The following is a 20,038-nucleotide window of genomic DNA, read 5'->3' as shown; positions in this document are numbered from 1 at the left end:
CTAAAAAGCAGATAAATAGGAAAAGAAACATAAATGGAGAGAGAACCAGGAAGGATTATAAAGAACAAATAAGAGTTTTTATATGTGTTGTGCTACTACCTATAAAGACAAGGGCAGCAGTTACGTGAGAACACCATCATGTGCAATTTTTTTTTTAAGCCTTATTAACTTTGAAATGTTTCTATGCCTTTCTGACTTCTGCTTTTTTTGTCAACATAGAAGGAATATACCTCCACATACAATCAAACAGGAAACTCCTCAACTTACTGACTTAAGCCTTACTGACCTGGAAACATATCACTTTCCTACACTTTTGCTGAATTAAAATCCTGGATCTCCCTCGCTTGTGCCATGTGGGCTTATCAACAGCAAATGGACAATCAGGGCAGGCAGGGATAAAGCAAAAGCAAGCTAGGACTGATAAATTAAACTGCATTTATTTCAATTTTTGATCAGGGATAGCATTACAGCTGTATTGAGGAAGGACACTCCCAGAAATATAAGCAGGGAAGTTATTTGAGTGGAACTGAGAAATAAGAAAGGAATGATCACTTTATTGGGATTATACTATAGACCCCCTTTCAGTCAGAGGAAAATTGGGAAACAAATTTCTAAGGAGATCTCAGTTATCTGTCAGAATAATAGGGTGGTCATGGTAGGGGATTTTAACTTTCCAAACATAGACTGGGACTGCCATAGTGTTAAGGGTTTAGATGGAGAGGAATTGTTAAGTGTGTACAAGAAAATTTTGTGATTCAATATGTGGATGTACCTACTCAAGAAGATACAAAACTTGACCTACTCTCGGGAAATAAGGCAAGGCAGGTATCAGTGGGGCCAGCGACCATAATTCCATTAGTTTTAAAGTAGTGATGGAAAAGGATAGATGAGATTAATAATGGTTTTGGTTCTTTAATAATAATCTGTAATGAAATCCCATATGGGATGTACATATTAAAGAACCGAAACCAGCAAATCATTTTTAAAAAATGAAAGACTTAACAATATAGGTTTCTTCAATGTGTCATTGTATCACTGTAATCTTTTGATATAAATTCTGTGTCTTATGGTCCTGGTTCACAACCACCTGACGAAGAAGCAGCGCCTCGAAAGCTAGTGCTTCCAAATAAGGCTGTTGTACTATAATCTGGTGTTGTGTCATTTTTAATTTTGTCCACCCGGTCCAACACCGGCTCCTCCAAATCAAAATAATCTTACACAGTCTTCATTCCAGTAATGGAGTACTGTATATTTCTTTTAAAAAGTTAAATGGCTTTTGAAGCTTGTTAACTTCTTCAGTTTTGTGATTCATCAGATCTACAGTGTTCACGTTCCCACGTACGTCTCTGCTTTCATATTTGAAAAACAACGGCTGAAGTTTTTGCCTCAAAATTTTTGCTTGAGATGCTAAGATGAAAATGTCCGAATTATCCCCTTTTGGTTTTTGCTGTCACATTTCCAACTGTTAAATTTTGTTTCTTGTTTTACAAGGGGTTTTTGCTTGTTGCCCCTTTAACCTTTAACCCCATGGCCTTCTCCATGGAAACCAAAATGGCTCCCGGACAACAGAGACGCGCAGCCGGCTAGAATGAGCAGTCGGCGAAATGGTCTCTAAACAGGGGAACCGATAAAAATACCTAACCTGGTCTGGGAGAGGCAACAGGTGAGCAGCTGGAGGTCAGGCGGTTGACTGACAGACTGACAGGATATTTGTAAACTTTACTTTCTTCATGTGGACTGTTGAAGCAGCGGAGGGTTGGAGACATGGAGTGGTCAACATCGCCGGCCTGTTGTCCCTCCCTTTCCTACCGTGGGGACTCTGAGTGAGACAGCGGCATAGAAACGGCCGTCCCATTAGCCACGAGTCGGCGCCGCTCCAGCCATTTCTTTCACTTTAAATCTTGCCTCATCCAGTCTCTGGTCCACATTGCCATGGATCAAGTTGTGTCAACATTTGATTTTTGTTTAAACAACTCAAAACGCCTAATGTTACTTGGTTTGAAGGTGGCTTCTACCCTCTTTCTCCCGGATACTTTTGCGGTAAAATAGTTAATTTGTTACTAGGAGAAAGTGAGGACTGCAGATGCTGGGGATCAGAGCTGAAAAATGTGTTGCTGGAAAAGCGCAGCAGATCAGGCAGCATCCAAGGAGCAGGAGAATCGACGTTTCGGGCATAAGCCCTTCTTCAGGAATGAGGAGGGTGTGCCAAGCAGGCTAAGATAAAAGGTAGGGAGAAGGGACTTGGGGGACGGGTGTTGGGAATGCGATAGGTGGAAGGAGGTTAAGGTGAGGGTGATAGGTTGGGAAGAAGATTGCAGGTCAAGAAGGCGGTGCTGAGTCCGAGGGTTGGGACTGAGAAAAGGGGGGGAGGGGAAATGAGGAAGCTGGAGAAATCTGCATTCATTGTTTGTGGTTGGAGGGTTCCTAGGCGGAAGATGTGGCGCTCTTCCTCCAGATGTAATTTTGCCATGGTCTGGCGATGGAGGAGGCCAAGGACCTGCATGTCCTTGGTGGAGTGAGAGGGGGAGTTAAAGTGTTCAGCCACGGGGCAGTTGGGTTGGTTAGTGCGGGTGTCCCAGAGGTGTTCTCTGAAATGTTCTGCAAGTAGGTAGCTTGTCTCCCCAATGTATAGGAGGCCACATCGGTTGCAGCAGATGCAGTAAATGATGTGTGTAGAGGTACAGGTGAATTTGTGACGGATATGGAAGATCCCTTGGGACCTTGGAGGGAAGTGAGGGGGGAGGTGTGGGCGCAAGTTTTGCATTTCTTGCGGTTGCAGGGGAAGGTGCCGGGAGAGGAGGTTGGGTTGGTGGGGGGTGTGGACCTGACGAGGGAGTCGAGGAGGGAGTGGTCTTTCCGGAACGCTGATAGTTATTTGTTATGCCAATTTAAAGACTTTTCTGACTGGACAAATGTGGTAATATAATTGCAGATTATTATCTCTCTGTAAACGTTTATTATGAATCGAGCAGAACCTCAATGTATTTGTACCTATCAATACTTTAAATGTTTCTGTGTACTGAATGATTAGTATATTACCTAATATACTTTGTATATTTGCAAGTATTACATTTCCTTTTGTCAACGGGAACCTACATAGTGTCTGTGAGAGAGTGCGTAAAATAGAACAGCCAAACAAAAATTGAACTTCGAGGAAGTGATTGTTCACGTGGATTTTTATTAGGCTTCAACATAGAGAGCAGGCAATAGATAGGAAGGGAATACCAGAGGAAGGCTAAGTTAAAATTAGAGACTCTGCAGGAACAACAAACTGAGGAGATTGCAACATGATTTTATACCTAAAGGAGCTACAGCATGGGGTGAGATTGCAAAAAAGTACTTTAAATTTGATGAACATTTTAATTTGAGAAATGAGAGCCAGAAGGGATAGATGAGTATGTGGTGATGGTTAAATGGAACAAAATATTAGAATGTATTGTAAGTTGGTATCTGAAGCTGTGAAGTAGGATGCAATTCCGGTAATTTTTTTGTGATCGCAAGTCAGATCAAATGGATCAGTTGGAGAGACAGTTAGAAGCAATGAGAAATTTGCAACAGCAACAGTATGTGATGGATGGCAGTTATCGGGGGGGGGGGGGGTGAGTCTCAGATACAGTCACATAGATGGGTTAACTCCAGGAAAGGTAAGAGAGGTAGGCACCTAGTGCAGGAGTCTTCTGTGGCTATACCCATTTCAAACAAGTATGCTGTTTTGGAAATGTAGGGGGTAATGAATCCTCAGGAATGTAGCACAAACAGCCAAGTTTCTGGTATTGAGACTGGTTCTAATGCAACGAGAGGTACGTCGGGTTCCAAGAGATCAATTGTTTTAGGAAATTCTCTAGTCCGAGGTACTGACAAACGTTTCTGTGGCCAGCAGTGAAAAATCAGAATGGTGTGTTGCTTCCCTGATGCCAGGATCCAGGATGTCTCAGAGAGGGTGCAGAATGTTCTCAAGTGGGAGAGGAGCCAGCAAGAGGTCATTGTCCACATTGGAACCAACGACATGGGAAGGGAAAAGGTTGAAATTCTGAAGAGAGATTACAGAGAGTTAGGCAAGAATTTAAAAAGGAGGTCCTCGAGAGCAGTAATATCTGGATTACTCCTGGTGTTATGAGCTAGTGAGGGCAGGAATAGGAGGATAGAACAGATAAATGCATAGCTGAGGAGCTGGTGTAGGGGAGAAGGATTCACATTTTTGGATCATTGGAAGCTATTTTGGGTTAGAAGTGACCGTACAAGAAGGGCGGATTGAACCTAAATTGGAAGGGGATTAATATACTGGAAGGGAGATTTGCTAGAGCTGCTTGGGAGGATTTAAACTAGTAAGATGGGGGTGTGTGGGATGCAGGGAGATAGTGAAGAAAGTGATCAATCTGAGACTGATACAGTTGAGAACAGAAGCAAGACAAACAGTCAGGGCAGGCAGGGACAAGGTAGGACTAATAAATTAAACTGCAGGGAAGGCAGAAAAACTCCGGGCATGTTTCGGAACATGGGACTGGGATATCATAGCAATTACAGAAACATGGCTCAGGGATGGGCAGGACTGGCAGCTTAATGTACCAGGATACAAACGCTACAGGAAGGATAGAAAGGGAGGCAAGAGAGGAGTGGGAATGGTGTTTTTGATCAGGGATAGAATTACAGTTGTGCTGAGGGAGGATATTCCCGGAAATACATCCAGGGAAGTTATTTGGGTGGAACTGAGAAATAAAAAAAGGATGATCACCTCATTGGGGTTGTGTTATAGGCCCCCGAATAGTCAGAAGGAAACTGAGAAACAAACTTGTAAGGTGATCTCAGCTATCTGTAAGAATAACAGTGGTTATTGTAGGGATTTTAACTTTCCAAACATAGACCGGGACTGCCATAGGGTTAAGGGTTTAGATGGAGAGGAATTTAAGTATGTACGAGAACATTTTCTGTTTCAGTATGTAGATGTACCTACTCAAGAAGGTGCAAAGCCTGACCTACTCTTGGGAAATAAGGCAGGGCAGGTGACTGAGGTGTCAGTGGGGGAGCACTTTGGGACCAGCGATCATAATTCTATTAGATTTAAAATAGTGATGGAAAAGGATAGACCAGATCTGAAAGTTGAAGTTTAAATTGGAGAAAGGCCAATTTTGACGGTATTAGGCAAGAACTTTCAAAAGCTGACTGGGGGCAGGTGTTTGCAGGTAAAGGGACGGCTGGAAAATAGGAAGCCTTCAGAAATGAGATAACAAGAATCCAGAGAAAGTATATTCCTGTCAGGGTGAAAGGGAAGGCTGGTAGGTATAAGGAATGCTGGATGACTAAGGAAATTGAGGGTTTGGTTAAGAAAAAGAAGGAAGTATATATCCGGTATAGACAGGATAGATCGAGTGAATCCTAAAAAGAGTATAAAAGCAGTAGGAGTATACTTAAGTGGGAAATCAGGAGGGCAAAAAGGGGACATGAAGTAGTTTTGGCAAATAGAATTAAGGAGAATTTAAAGGGTTTTTACAAATACATTTAAGGACAAAAGGGTAACTAAGGAGAGAATAGGGCCCCTCAAAGATCAACAAGCCGGCCATTGTGTGGAGCTGCAGAAAATGGGGCAGATACTAAACGAGTATTTTGCATCAGTACTTACTGTGGAAAAAGATATGGAACATTATAGAATGTAGGGAAATAGATGGTGACACCTTGCAAAATGTCCATGTTACAGAGGAGGAAGTGCTGGATGTCTTGAAACGCATAAAAGTGGCTAAATCCCCAGGACCTGATCAGGTGTACCCTAGAACACTATGGGAAGCTAGAGAAGTGATTGCTTGGCCTCTTGCTGAGATATTTGTACCATTGATAGTCACAGGTGAGGTGCCGGAAGATTGGAGGTTGGTTAAAGTGGTGCCACTGTCTTAGAAGGGTGGTAAGGACAAGCCAGGGAACTATAGACCAGTGAACCTGATGTCGGTGATGGGCAAGTTATTGGAGGAAATCCTGAGGGACAGGATGCACATGTATTAGGAAAGGCAGGGACTGATTCGGGATAGTCAACATGGCTTTGTGTGTAAGGAATCATGTCTCACAAACTTGATTGAGTGTTTTTGAAGAAGTAACAAAGAGGATTGATGAGGACAGAGCGGTAGATGTGATCTATATGGACTTCAGTAAGGTGTTCAACAAGGTTCCTCATGGGAGACTGGTTAGCAAGGTTAGATCTCACAGAATACAGGGAGAACTAGCCATTTGGGTACAGAACTGGCTCAAAGGCAGAAGACAGAGGGTGGTAGTGGAGGGTCGTTTTTCAGACTGGAGGCCTGTGACCAGTGGAGTGCCACAAGGATCGGTGCTTGGTCTACTTTTTGTCATTTACATAAATGATTTGGATGCGAGCATAAGAGGTACAGTTAGTAACTTTGCAGATGACACCAAAATTGGAGGTGTAGTGGACAGCAAAGAGGGTTACCTCAGACTACAACAGGATCTTGACCAGATGGGCCAATGGACTGAGAAGTGGCAGATGAAGTTTAATTCAGATAAATGTGAGGTGCTGCAATTTGGGAAAGCACATCATAGCAGGACTTGTACACTTAATGGTAAGGTCCTAGCGAGTGTTGCTGAACAAAGAGATGGTGGCTCAGTGGTTAGCCTGGTTCAATTCCCACCTTGGGCAATGGGTGTGTGGAGTTTGCACATTCTCCCCGTGTGTGCGTGGGTTTCCTCTGGGTGCTCCGGTTTCCTCCCACAATCCAAACTGTGCAGGTTAGGTGAATTGGCTATGTTAAGTTGCCTATGGTGTTAGGTACATTAGTCGGGGTAAATGGGTCTGAATGGGTTGCTCTTCGGAGGGTCGGTGTGGACATGTTGGGCAGCTGGGCCTGTTTCCACACTAGGGAATCTAAACTAATCTAATCAAAGAGACCTTGGAGTGCAGGTTCATTGCTCCTTGAAAGTGGACTCGCATGTAGATAGGATAGTGAAGAAGGTGTTTGGTTATGCTTTCCTTCATTGGTCAGAGTATTGAGTACAGGAGTCGGGAGGTCATGTTGCGGCTGTACAGGACATTGGTTAGGCCACTGTTGGAATATTGCATGCAATTCTGGTCTCCTTCTTATTGGAAAGATGTTGTGACACTTGAAAGGGTTCAGAAAAGATTTACAATGATGTCACCAGGGTTGGAGAATTTGAGCTATAGGGAGAGGCTGAACAGGCTGGGGCTGTTTTCCCTGGAGCGTCGGAGGCTGAGGGGTGACCTTACAAAATTATGAGGGACATGCATAGGATAGATGGACAAAGTCTTTTCTCTGGGGTGGGGGAGTCCAGAACTAGAGGGCATAGGTTTAGGGTGAGAGGGGAAAGATATAAATGAGACCTAAGGGGCAACCTTTTCACGTGGAGAGTGGTGTGTGTATGGAATGAGCTGCCAGAGGATGCGGAGGAGGCTGGTACAATTGGAACATTTAAAAGGCATTTGGATGGGTATATGAATAGGAAGGGTTTGGAGGGATATGGGCCGGGTCTTGGCAGGTGGGACTAGATTGGGTTGGGATGTCTGGTCGGCATGGACGGGTTGGACCGTAGGGTCTGTTTCTGTGCTGTACATCTCTATGACTCTATGATGTAACTTGAGATTTTTTTAAGAAAGTAGAGGAGACTAAAAATAAAACTTTTGAATACAATGAAAATATCCCCACATTTCTGTAAGGATTGGAATCATGAAAGGGATGAGCACTTACCAGTTTTTAAAAATTTACTCTTGGCATGTGGATGTTGCTGACTGGGCCTGCATTTACTGCTTGTCTCTCGTTGCCCTTGAGAAAGTGGGGGTGGACTGCCTTCTTTCACCCATTGCAATTGATTGACCCACAATTCTGTTAGAGATGGTATTCTAGTATTTTGACCCAGTGATATGTGAAGAAACATTTATATATTTCCAAGTCAGGATGTTGAATGGTTTGGCGGAGAGCTTGCAGATTGTGGTTCTTCCATTTTGAATTAGCTTTATTGTCATGTACTCAAATCAGGACAATGAAGAATTTACAGTTGCTGCATTACAATGCCATCTTGGGTGGAAAGGTGCCTAGGTACAGATACTCAAGTTCAAATTCTTAGGAAACAAAAACAAACCAGAAAAGTAAAGAAATAAACAGTCCAACATTATAGGTCATAGGAATAAATTAGGAAAAAAATATAAAAACTTCACAACATCAGTTTTTCTGACCTTATCCATTGCTGGCACCGAGCCTCAATGGAGACCTCCACCACTGCGCTGCCACTGCCTGCACCAGATCCACCAACATAGGAATTGCCCCACTTTAGGCATCATCTCTTCACTGTTGGGCCCAATTCACTGATGCTGCTGAAACCACATTTTCCCCGCAACCAAGAGTCTCTGGTTCTCTGCTAGGCTAGGCCATCACTGGGCCATACGTCCTGCTTTGCCTGCAGATGTCTCCTTGCCAGCACTGCAATCTCTGCCGCCATCCCCACTTGCTGGAGGAGCTTTTCTGCTGCTGACCCTAAACACCAGGAGAACAGCCTTTCTGTTGCTGGAACTGGCTCTGACACTGGGAGAATGACTGTTGTTGCTACCACTGCCCCCCAAATGCTGAGAGGATAACCTCACTGCTGCTGCTGTTAGCCCCGAGCACCAGGAGATAACACCCACTGCCAAAAGCCCCAAATAGGAGAGAACACACTCATTGCCACTACCTCCGATTGCCAGGAGAACGTCCTCACTGCTGTCCTGCTACCCTTGCCCTTTGGTATAAGGATCTTTGGTGAATTTCTCCACTGTCTTGCAGATGGTGCACAGCTGCTCCTAAGTGTTGGTGCTGGAGGGCATGAAATATCGTATTAATATCCCCTAGAAGATTGATATTGAACTGTAATTATAGTCATATTGCTTGTTATGACGTTGAGATATCTTAAATAGGGAAAAGATTAGTTTCATATGGGAAGTATTGTTTCAGGAGCTGAGAGGTAGGGGATTTTAGAAATGTGGTCAAGTAGAGATGGAGAGAGTGGGCTTTTTAAGGATGAAGTTAGCAAAGGTAGTAACTGAGGAAAAGAAATGGTTCACAAGATCCAAAAGCACTGGGTTTGAAGAGTTGGTTGACAGCAGTTTGAGTGAGCTAGTGATTTTATATGAATTTGTTTGAATTGGTAGGCAGAAGCCATTTCTCTATGTAGCATGGAACAATTTGGAGTCATGTTTGCAGACTGTGCAAATTAAAATTTGTGAAATTTTCTCTAGAAAGATGTTTCAGATGGTTGTCATGTGCTCAGGTGTCAAATTAAGATTGCATATACGTAACATGAGGTCTTCTGAAAACTGCCTTGTCGCTGCTGATATGTCACTTGTTTTAATGGTATCTTTGTTTCCACATCTAATTGCTCAAATATCTACAGATCAAGCAACCATTGTAATATGCTGATTTTCTTTACCGAGAACCACAACTCTCCTGCTTCTGGTGAGAAATTAATTAAAATTCCACAATATAAATTATGCCAAAATAGCAAAGGAGTAAAGTAATGATACTTTTAAGTTGTTGTTTCAATCTCCCTAGAGATTATTAATGTTTAAGGAGAAATTCGAATACCCAGTGAAGAAGTATGGTACAATACTTCACATTATAAACAAAAAGACACTTTATATATAACAATTAAGTAAAGTAATCTCTCTTAATTTACTACCATAGTTTGTCATTACTTAGAGTAAGAATCAAATTCCCTTTTACAACTTGATTCCAGGCAAAAGTTTTCTAATACATATACGATTTTGAGAGTTTATTTACTTCCTTCTTGCATCAAACCAAGTATGGTATATTGAGTTCTCCTGTGTTGCAGCCATTCTCCAAAGTATGACAGTTCATGGGAATTCTTCCATTGGCATTTGTCTAAGCTATCCTTCAACTTTCTTTCGAAGCTGTTGACTTCTCCGCTCAAGTGTGGGAGATCAGGAACACTCTTAGTTTCTAATGGTCCCTATACTCCTTATTCTAGCTTTAGACAGACACACTAGTTTCTTCCAATTTGCTCCTTAGCTAACTGCTTTTGGCTGAGAATTGCTGCAGATCTTTCTGTAGCTTTAAACTAAGCAAATCTTACAGTCTCTTAACCCAACCCCCTCCCCTCCCATGAATTCAGCCACTGAATTGGGCATGTCTTCACTTATATAATAAACAGATACCTTTTTTTCTCTGCTTAACTTACAGACCTGGCTACCATTTAATTTTGAGCTTCCTGAATTCTCTGAGCTGCAAACTCTACAAAACCAAGCTTCTGTAATATTCTTGGGTTTCTATAATATTTTTAATTTCATCCCAAAAATGTTTCCTTTCCCCCTTCTTCACGCCAACAGAAAATACTTTAGCCCTGTTTGCAAGAAGAAATGTTGATTTAGGTATATCTATCCACAACAGCCTTATATCTGAAAAACAAAGGAGCACATTTTAGCACAACTACTTGCAACCTTGGTAAATAACATATGAAAGCTTTTAAGAGACTTTGCATTTTTTAACTGCGAACATAGCAACAGCTGTGATTGTCTTCAAAGTAAGTATCAGTCACCTTTCTCTCAATAATGCAGTTTGTCTTTCTATTGATCCTCATTAACACCCAGCTTTTACAGCCAAGCAAATTCTAACAGAGAGCACATTTATTCTCATTTGCCCTAGATTTAACTGTAAAGTCCCAAATTAGAACCGTCCTGGAAATCAAATCATATAGACTTTGCATTGTGTGTTTTAGGACTGTAAAACTGTAGATCAGTATTATGTGATGCATATGGTAGAGCTAATGCCAAGCATTTGTTTGTATACTGGTTCTAAATTAGAAACTGATGGGAGACAATGGAAGAAACCTGGCTTAGCTTCTTTTATGTTATTAACTTGAAATTTGTCTTGACCTCTAATTTATAAGAAATGCTTGTGAGGATCCTGGTAGGAATCGTTAATGTTCAAAGAGAAATTTTGAATGTCCATTAATTAACTGAGAGAACCATACCACTAGCTTTCATGTCCTTAAATAATAACAAGTTTTACTGCATATGTTAAAATTTTAAAGTAAGCAGTTTTAGCTTAATATAGTGTTTTATAGCTGTGTAGGCTGAGTCCAGTTTTACTTTAATCCCACCCAAGATTTCCCTTTTCTTAAAATCTCAAATGTAAATTTTGTTCTTCAGGGATGCCACAGCCCTTCAGAATTCATATTGATTTACTCCTGTTTCCAATCTGGCAGTCCTCCTCCTAAGAATACTACTGCTGCCTTGTCCTGACTTTGGAAAGACCAGATTTTCCCATAGTTTCTTTACAACTTTTTCTAAGTCAACCTTCTAACAGATTGCTTTCTTAAGCTAAATACTTGTAACTACCTTAAATATTATTTCTAGCATTGAAAATGAAGAGTCACATGAATAATAAATTACAACCAGAAGAGGTCAGCTTTCATGGTGACTGTTAAACACCTGCAACTATATTTTTGATTATTTTCCCTGAATTTATGAAAGATATATTTTCTATTGTTTGTATTTTTCAGGAAAGTACCTAGCTGCTGCTGGTTTAGAAGTATTTGAGAAGCTAATAATATAAAATAAAATCAAGCCAACTATATAAAAAAGAGAACCAAAAAGTACTAGAAAGCCAAGAGACAGTATGAGCAAAATCTGATAAATAAAACAGAGAACTTGTAATTACTTTTACTTGTAGTTACCCATTTGTAACACTAAAATGACTGTTCAAGGAAGAAAAGAACCAATGAAAGATGAAACATGAAATCCTCTGGATGATGAAAACCTTTCAGAGATAATAAATGAGACTTCTTTTTTTTTTTTGCAGGAGAAATTATGGGTACTGGAAGTGAAGGTGATTTAAATTGACAAAGCTGAAAGTGGAAAAGGTATCAACTCCCTTGGCTCATGTCCCAGAACGATTAGAGAAATGAGAAAGCAAATAAATCTCTGACCATAAATATCCTTGAATATGAAAGTTGTGACAGAAGGTTGGAGGGTTGCCAATGTAACAGTTGGTTCAGAAAGGGAGACATCAAGTAGCTATGAACCAGCCAGCCTAACTTTGATCATGGATAAGCTTCTATGGCTTAATGTTGGACAAAATCAATACTGCAGAAAAAGACACAAGTAATTACAGACAGCAAGTATAGATTTTTAAAGGAAGGACTGTCTGATAAATTTTACAGAACTTTTTTGAGTAAACGAGAGAAGAGAATGTAAAAGAAGCAGATGGAAGAAAGTGACGAGGATAGGAAGGGGACAGGAAAGAACAAGAGAAGGTAGCACAAGAATAGAAGGGCAAATTGAATACAAGAAGGGAGAAGGATAGTTGAAGGATGGCTGGTGGAATAGAGATTGAAGACCAGCAGAGAGGAAGAGAAGTGGTGGAGAAGGATAAGAGCAAAGACAGAGAAAGTTTGAATGAAAATCACAAATCTCCCTTCCTGTATTCTGTGACTGTTCCTACACCAAATGTACTACAGTGGTTCAAAAGGCAGCACATCACTGCTACCTTGTCCATTCATGATTGCTTTCAATGAATGCCTACCAGTTATGCACATATCCCATGGAAGGATAAAACGAAACAATGAAGAGGGTGCAACTTGCAGTGGGCTCCTCTTCATTTCTACAGGAACAGATTTCCCTTCAGATGGTGATGGGAAATAATCCACTGTGTTTCATCAAATTTATATTTTGATCCCTTAACAGAGGGAGATTGAGTGGTTTAGAGATTAACCCAAGCATTTACTTTGGGTGTGGTCAGTGGGGACTAGAATCAAGCTGTGTGGGGAAGAGTTTTCTCTGCTACATAGTTTGAAATTTCACTAGCTGTGGATGGATATTGTTACGTATGATTATCAGCTAACCTATTGACTCCCTCTCTTCAAATCTCCAATGAACAGTAACCAGTCTTGATTTTAAGCACATGTATTTCCTCCATGTGTGTAACAAAAGAATCAGAGCTGTTGTGGTTGTGTTCGCCGAGCTGGGAATTTGTGTTGTAGACGTTTCGTCCCCTGTCTGGGGTCCAGGTCGATGTGCTTATTGATTGAATCAGTGGATGAGTGCCATGCCTCTAGGAATTCCCTGGCTGTTCTCTGTTTGGCTTGCCCTATAATAGAAGTGTTGTCCCAGTCAAGCTCATGTTGCTTGTCATCTGCCTGTGTGGCTACTTAGGATTGCTGCGTGTGTGGCTAGTCCTTTGGTTGTGGCATGTCCTCATTCCGTTGTCTTTCCCTTAGGCCACAACCCAAAGGACTAGCCACTTTACCATACATCAAGAACGTTTCTGAACTGACAGCCAGACTATTACGACCACTAGGACTCATAACAGCACACAAACCAACAGTCACTCTCGGACAACAACTCACCAGGACAAAGGACCCGATACCCAGCATGAGCAAAACCAACATAGTATACAAAATCCCATGCAAGGACTGCACAAAACATTCCATAGGACAAACAGGAAGACAGCTAACGATCTGCATCCATGAACACCAACTAGCCACAGAACGACACGACCAGCTATCCTTAGTAGCCACACACGCAGATGACAAGCAACATGAGTTTGACTGGGACAACACTACTATTATAGGACAAGCCAAACAGAGAACAGCCAGGGAATTCCTAGAGGCATGGCACTCATCCACTGATTCAATCAACAAGCACATCGACCTGGACACAATATACCGGCCACTGCAGCGGACAGCTGGAACTGACAACCGGAAGCGGCAGATTCAAACCACTATAAATGCCAGAGGAAAGATCACAGAAGCGCTTCACTGGAGGCTCCCAAGCACTGAGGATGTCACCTGGACAGGGGACGAAACGTCTGCAACACAAATTCCCAGCTCGGTGAACAGAACCACAACGAGCACCCGAGCTACAAATATTCTCACAAACTTTGAGAATCAGAGCTAATTTGTACGGATTTTTACTTTATTTAAATAATATTCAACTGCTACAATTTCTTAACCATAAACTGTTTTATTTTTGCCATGCTGCTTTTTTTTTAGTGGTTAATTTGCATGTAACTTACCAAATGAATTCAGAGATGATCCAAATACAGGACGAAACAGAAGAAATTTTCAAAGAATTAGTAAGTATAACCCTTTGTATTATTGTTAAATCATTGATCTGGAACTAATAAATAATGGTTAATTGAAAGTTATCCATTTTCTCCTGAAGAATGTGACTTTATTCATTATTTTAATGTATTTGTCATGGTTGATAAAGAAATGGTGGCATTCATTGGGCTGTCCAGATTTGAAAACTATTTAACTACAAACATTCCAAAATTACCAGCTGGTGTTTTTATGGGAAGGAGAGGCCCTGTTTATTAGCCAATCTGAGTTGAGGCCAATTACATCCTTGGCCGGTTCTGGGAGTCTTGGGTGGATTTTACATGAATCTGGCATTGGAGCAATAATGCACCTCAAAGAGCTACCAACCAATGGGGAGACTGACAACTCTTCCTTCCAGGCTGGGAGCCATGGTCTTTGCAGGGTGTTCTCAATTCCAAAGAGTATAGAGATACCTTGTTGTCTCCTCACATGATGGAAGACCAACAACTGATGAAATGCCAATGATCATAACAATCTCTCTCTCAATCACACTCACACAGGTGCATACATACAGACAGACAGGCGCACACTGTTGGCCACCTACCAGCTCTGAGACAGAAAACATCTCCATAATTAGTCAACTTTGTTTACAGGTTTGAACATTTTGAACCTTGCGCTTTTAGCAAGTCCCAATCTATGCCCTATGATACAGGACTGTATTCAATGTTAGTGAATGCCAAACTCTCCAATTTCTGAAGAAAGCTGAACTGTAATTGGACAAGCATATGGATGTACATGGAATAGTGTAGGTTAGATGGGCTTCAGATTGGTATGACAGGTTGGCGCAATATCGAGGGCTGAAGGGCCTGTACTGTGCTGTAATGTTCTATGTAATATTTACTGGTAATATGTAATAGGCAAAAGTGAGGACTGCAGATGCTGGAAACCAGAGTTTAGATTAGAGTGGTGCTGGAAAAGCACAGCAGATCAGGCAGTATCCGAGGAGCAGGATTGATGTTTCTGGCGAAAGCTCTTGATCAGGAATGGAGGTAGGGAGCCTTCAGGGTGGAGAGATAAATGGAGGTGGGGGGGGGGAAAGAGAGAGAGAGAAGGTAGCAAAGAGTACAGTAGGTGAATGGAGGTTGGGATGGAGGTGATAGGTCAGAGGGGAGGGTGGAGCGGATAGGTGGGAAGGGAGATTTAATCAACCCCACTGCCCAGTGGCCCAACATTTTGAACTCCCCTCTCCCAATCTGCCAAGGACATGCAGGAATTGGGCCTCCTCCACTGCCGCTGCCTCACCACCTGACACCTGGAGGAAGAGCGCCTCATCTTCCGCCTCGGAACACTTCAACCTCAGGGCATCAATGTAAATGTCATCAGTTTCCTCATTTCCCCTTCCCCCACCTTACCCAAGTTCCAAACTTCCAGCCCAGCACTGTCCTCATGACGACCTGTCCGACCTGCCAATCTCCCTTCCCACCTATCCACTCCATCCTCCTCTCTGACCTATCACCTCCATCCCCACCCCCATTCACCTCTTGTACTCTTTGCTACCTTCTCCCCAGCGTCTGCCCCCCCCCCCCCCATTTATCTCTCCACCCTGGAGGCTCCCTGCCTCCATTCCTGATTTTTGCTCGAAACATCGGTTTTTCTGTAATACGTAATGTCGATCAGAAAATGCAATGTCTGACCTAGGGTGTCACCTTTTATTCTGATTATTTGGATAGAAATAGTCTGCAAGGAGAAAAGCAGGGGATTGGCACTAAGTGTGTTAGAAGAGCCAATGCAAGAACACTGAGCTGAATAACCTCTTTCTGCAAGTTAATTCTGAGAATCTGTATTTCCAGTATTATTAATAGTTTTTGATGTCATTTCAGTGAATTGTTTTTAGTTACTTAGAGTCATAGAGATGTACAGCACAGAAACAGTCCAACTCGTCCATGCCGACCAGATATCCCAACCCAATCCAGTCCCACCTGCCAGCACCTGACCTATATCCCTTCAAACCGTTCCTATTCATATAGCCATCCAGATGCCTTTTAAATGTTGCAATTGTACTAGCCTCCACCACTTCCTCTGGCAGCTCATTCCATACACGTACCGCTCTCTGTGTGAAAAAGTTGACCCTTGGGTCTCTTTTATATATTTTCCCTCTCACCTTAAACCTATGCCCTCTAGTTCTAGACTCCCCCAACCCAGGGAACAGACTTTTCCTGTTTATCCTATCCATGCACCTCATGATTTTATATACCTCTATAAGGCCTCGGCCCTCGGCCTCCTACGCTCCAGGGAAAACCACCCCAGCCTATTCAACCTATTGGTCCAACCCCGGTAACATCCTTGTAAATCTTTTCTGAACCCTTCCAAGTTTCACAGCATCCTTCCGACAGGAAGGAGATCAGAATTGCATGCAATATTCCAAAAGTGGCCTAATCAATGTCCTGTACTGCCACAATATTACCTCCCAACTCCTGTACTCAATTCTCTGACTAATAAAGGACAGCACACCAAACACCTCCTTCACTATCCTGTCTACCTGTGACTCTACTTTCAAGGAGCTATGAGCCTGCACTACAAGGTCTCTTTGTTCAGCAACACTCCTGAGGACCTTACAATTAAGACTATAAGTCCTGCTAAGATTTGCTTTCCCAAAATGCAGCACCTAGCATTGATCTAAATTAAATTTCATCTGCTACTTCTCAGCCCATTGGCCCATCTGATCAAGATCCCATTGTAATCTGAGGTAACCTTCTTTGCTGTCCACTACATCTCCAATTTTAGTGTCATCTGCAAACTTACTAACTTATACCTCTTACGCTCACATCCAAATCATTGACATAAATGAAGAAACGTAGTGGACCCAGCACCGATCCACAATTCACAGGTCTCCAGTCTGAAAAACAACCTTCCAAACCACCCTCTGTCTTCTACGTTTGAACCAGTTCTGTGTCCAAATGGCTAGTTTCCCTGTATTCCATGAGATTTAACCAGTGTCCCATTGGGAACCTTGTCGAACACCTTTTCTGAAGTCCATATAGATCACATCTACCGCTCTGTCCTCATCAGTCCTTTTTTGTTACTTCTTCAAAAAACTTAATCAAGTTTGTGAGACATGATTGCTTACAAACAAAGCCATGGTGACTATCCCTAATCAGTCTTTGCTTTTCCAAATAATGTACACGTACACCCTGACCCCCAGGACTCCCTCCAACAACTTGCCCACCATTGACATTAGGCTCACTAGTCTATAGTTCCCTGGCTTGTCCTTACCACCCTTCTTAAACAGCGGCACCATGTTAGCCAACTTCCAGTCTTCCAGCACCTCACCTGTGGCTATCGATGATACAAATATCTCAGCAAGAGGCCCAGCACTCACTTCCCACCTTTCCACAGAGTTCTAGGGTACACCTGCTTAGGTCCTCGGGATCTATCCACTTTTATGTTTTTCCAAAACAGCCCCAGCCTATTCGTCCAACCCTGGTAACATGCTTGTAAATCTTTTCTGAACCCTTCCAAGTTTCACAACGTCCTTCCGACAGGAAGGAGATCAGAATTGCATGCAACATTCCAAAAGTGGCCTAATCCAAAAGTGGACTTTCTCCTCTGTAATATGAACATTTTTCAAGATTTCACCATTTATTTCCCTACATTCTATATCTTCCATGTCCTTTTCCACAGTAAACACTGATGCAAAATATTTGTTTAGTATCTCCCCTATATCCTGCGGCCTCACACTAAGCCCGCCTGATTTTTTGAGAAGTCCTATTCTCTCCCTAGTTACCTTTTTGTCCTTAATGTTATTGTTAAAGCCCTTTAGATTTTCCTTAACTCTATTTGCCAAAGCTATCTCATGTCCCCTTTTTTGTCCTCCTGTTTTCCCTCTTAAATATACTCCTCCTGCCTTTTTACTCTTCTAACAATTGATTCGATCTATCTTGTCTGTACCTGACATATGCTTCCTTATTTTTCTTAGCCAAACCTTCAATTTCTTTAGACAAAAGTGAGGACTGCAGATGCTGGAAATCAGACTCTAGATTAGAGTGGTGCTGGAAAAGCACAGCCAGTCAGGCAGCCTCCGAGGAGCAGGAAAGTCGACGTTTCGGGCAAAAGCCCTTCATCCAGCATTTCCTACACCTACTAGCCTTTCCTTTCACCCTAACAGGAATATACTGTATCTGGACTCTGGTTATCTCATTTCTGAAGGCTTCCCATTTTCTAGCCGTCCCTTTACCTGCGAACATCTGCCCCCAGTCAGCTTTTGAAAGTTCTTGCCTAATACCGTCAAAATAAACCTTCCTCCAATTTAGAACTTCAACTTTTAGATCCGGTCTATCCTTTTCCATCACTATTTTAAAACTAATAAAATTATGGTCGCTGACCCCAAAGTGCTCTCCCACTGACACCTCAGTCACCTGCCCTGCCTTATTTTCCAAGAGGGAGGTCCAGTTTTGTACCTCCTTTCGTCAGTACATCCATATTTTGAATCAGAAAATTTTCTTGTACATGCTTAACAAATTCCTCTCCATCTAAACCCTTAACACATGACAGTCCCAGTCTATGTTTGGAAAGTTAAAATCTGCTACCATAACCACCCTATTATTTTTTCAGATAACTACGACCTCCTTACGAATCTGTTTCTCAATTTCCCTCTGACTATTAGGGGGTTTATAATACAATCCCATAAGGTGATCATCCCTTTCTTATTTCTCAGTTCCACCCAAATAACTTCCCTGGATGATTTCCAGGAATATGCTCCCTCAGTACAACTGTAATGCTCTCCCTTATTAAAAACATCACTCTTCCCTCCTTTCTTGCCTTCCTTTCTGTCCTTCCTGTAGCATTTATATCCTGAATGTTAAACTGCCAGTCCTGTCCATCCCTGAGCCACATTTCTGTAACTGCTATGATATCCCAGTCCTATGTTCCTAACCATGCCCTGAGTTCATCTGCCTTCCCTGTTAGGCCTCTTGCATTGAAATAAATGCAACAATTTATCAGTCCTACCTTGTTCTCTGCTTTGTCCCTGCCTGCCCTGACTGTTTGACTTGCTTTTGTTCTCAATTGTACCAGTCTCTGATTGATCTCTTTTCTCACTATCTCCCTGGGTCCCCTATGGCCCTTACTAGTTTAAATCCACCCAGGCAGCTCTAGCAAATCTCCCTGCCAGTATATTAGTTCCCTTCCAATTCAGGTGCAATCCATCCTTGTACAGGTTACTTCGACCCCAGAAGAGATTCCAATGATACAAAAATGTGAATCCTTCTCCTATACACCAGCACCTCAGCCTTGCATTCATCTAGTCTACCTTCCTATTCCTACCCTCACTAGCTCACAGCACTGGAGTAATCGAGATATCACTACTCTCGAGGATCTCCTTTCTAAATTCCTACCTAACTCTGTGTATTCTCCCTTCAGAATCTCATCCTTTTCCCTTCTTATGTCATTGGTTCCAATGTTTACAATGACCTCCTGCTGGTCCCTCTTCCCCCTTAAGAACATTCTGCACCCTCTCTGAGACATCCTTGATCTGGACACCTGGGAAGCAACACACCATTCTGATTTTTTGCTGCTGGCCACAGAAACGTCTGACTGTTCCTCAGCTCTTGTGTAAGACCTTAACATTCACTTAACTTTAATTGTATATCTTAAGTCAGTTACAGTCAACAGACTCCATTTAGACAGCCTGTCTAAAGGTGCACTTAGTTACAAGCCTCTTTCCAGGTAAAATATGTTTTTATAAGCGAACTTAAGTTTATCAAAAATGTTCAAAAGAATTGATACTTAATAAAATCAATGGTTTGCAGTCTATTCGGGCTGTGATACAAGTTTGTGATACTGGTTAACTAGACGGTGTCACTTGCTTGATTCTTTCTAATGAAAAGATGTTGTGAAGCCTGAAAGGGTTCAGAAAAGATTTACAAGGATGTTGCCAGGGTTGGAGGATTTGAGCTATAGGGAGTGGCTGAACAGACTGGGGCTGTTTTCCCTGGAG

General features: G+C 42.2%; 1 protein-coding gene across 1 annotated transcript in view; it reads left to right on the top strand.

The window, feature by feature from the left end:
* Positions 1–1,557: 1,557 nt before the first annotated feature.
* lrrc9 (leucine rich repeat containing 9) overlaps positions 1,558–20,038 on the top strand; it is a 242,353-nt gene continuing 223,872 nt past the window's right edge. The window contains exons 1-4 of the mRNA XM_072568390.1: positions 1,558–1,663; positions 11,805–11,865; positions 13,996–14,078; positions 14,604–14,696. Coding sequence (XP_072424491.1) covers positions 14,022–14,078; positions 14,604–14,696 — 150 coding nt within the window. The 5' untranslated portion in view covers positions 1,558–1,663; positions 11,805–11,865; positions 13,996–14,021. The remainder of the gene's footprint in view (positions 1,664–11,804; positions 11,866–13,995; positions 14,079–14,603; positions 14,697–20,038) is intronic.

This window comes from Chiloscyllium punctatum, chromosome 4, assembly GCF_047496795.1.
Source record: "Chiloscyllium punctatum isolate Juve2018m chromosome 4, sChiPun1.3, whole genome shotgun sequence".
Lineage (NCBI taxonomy): Eukaryota > Metazoa > Chordata > Chondrichthyes > Orectolobiformes > Hemiscylliidae > Chiloscyllium > Chiloscyllium punctatum.
Note: the sequence above shows the minus strand (reverse complement) of the source record. Positions and strands in the feature narration are given on the sequence as shown.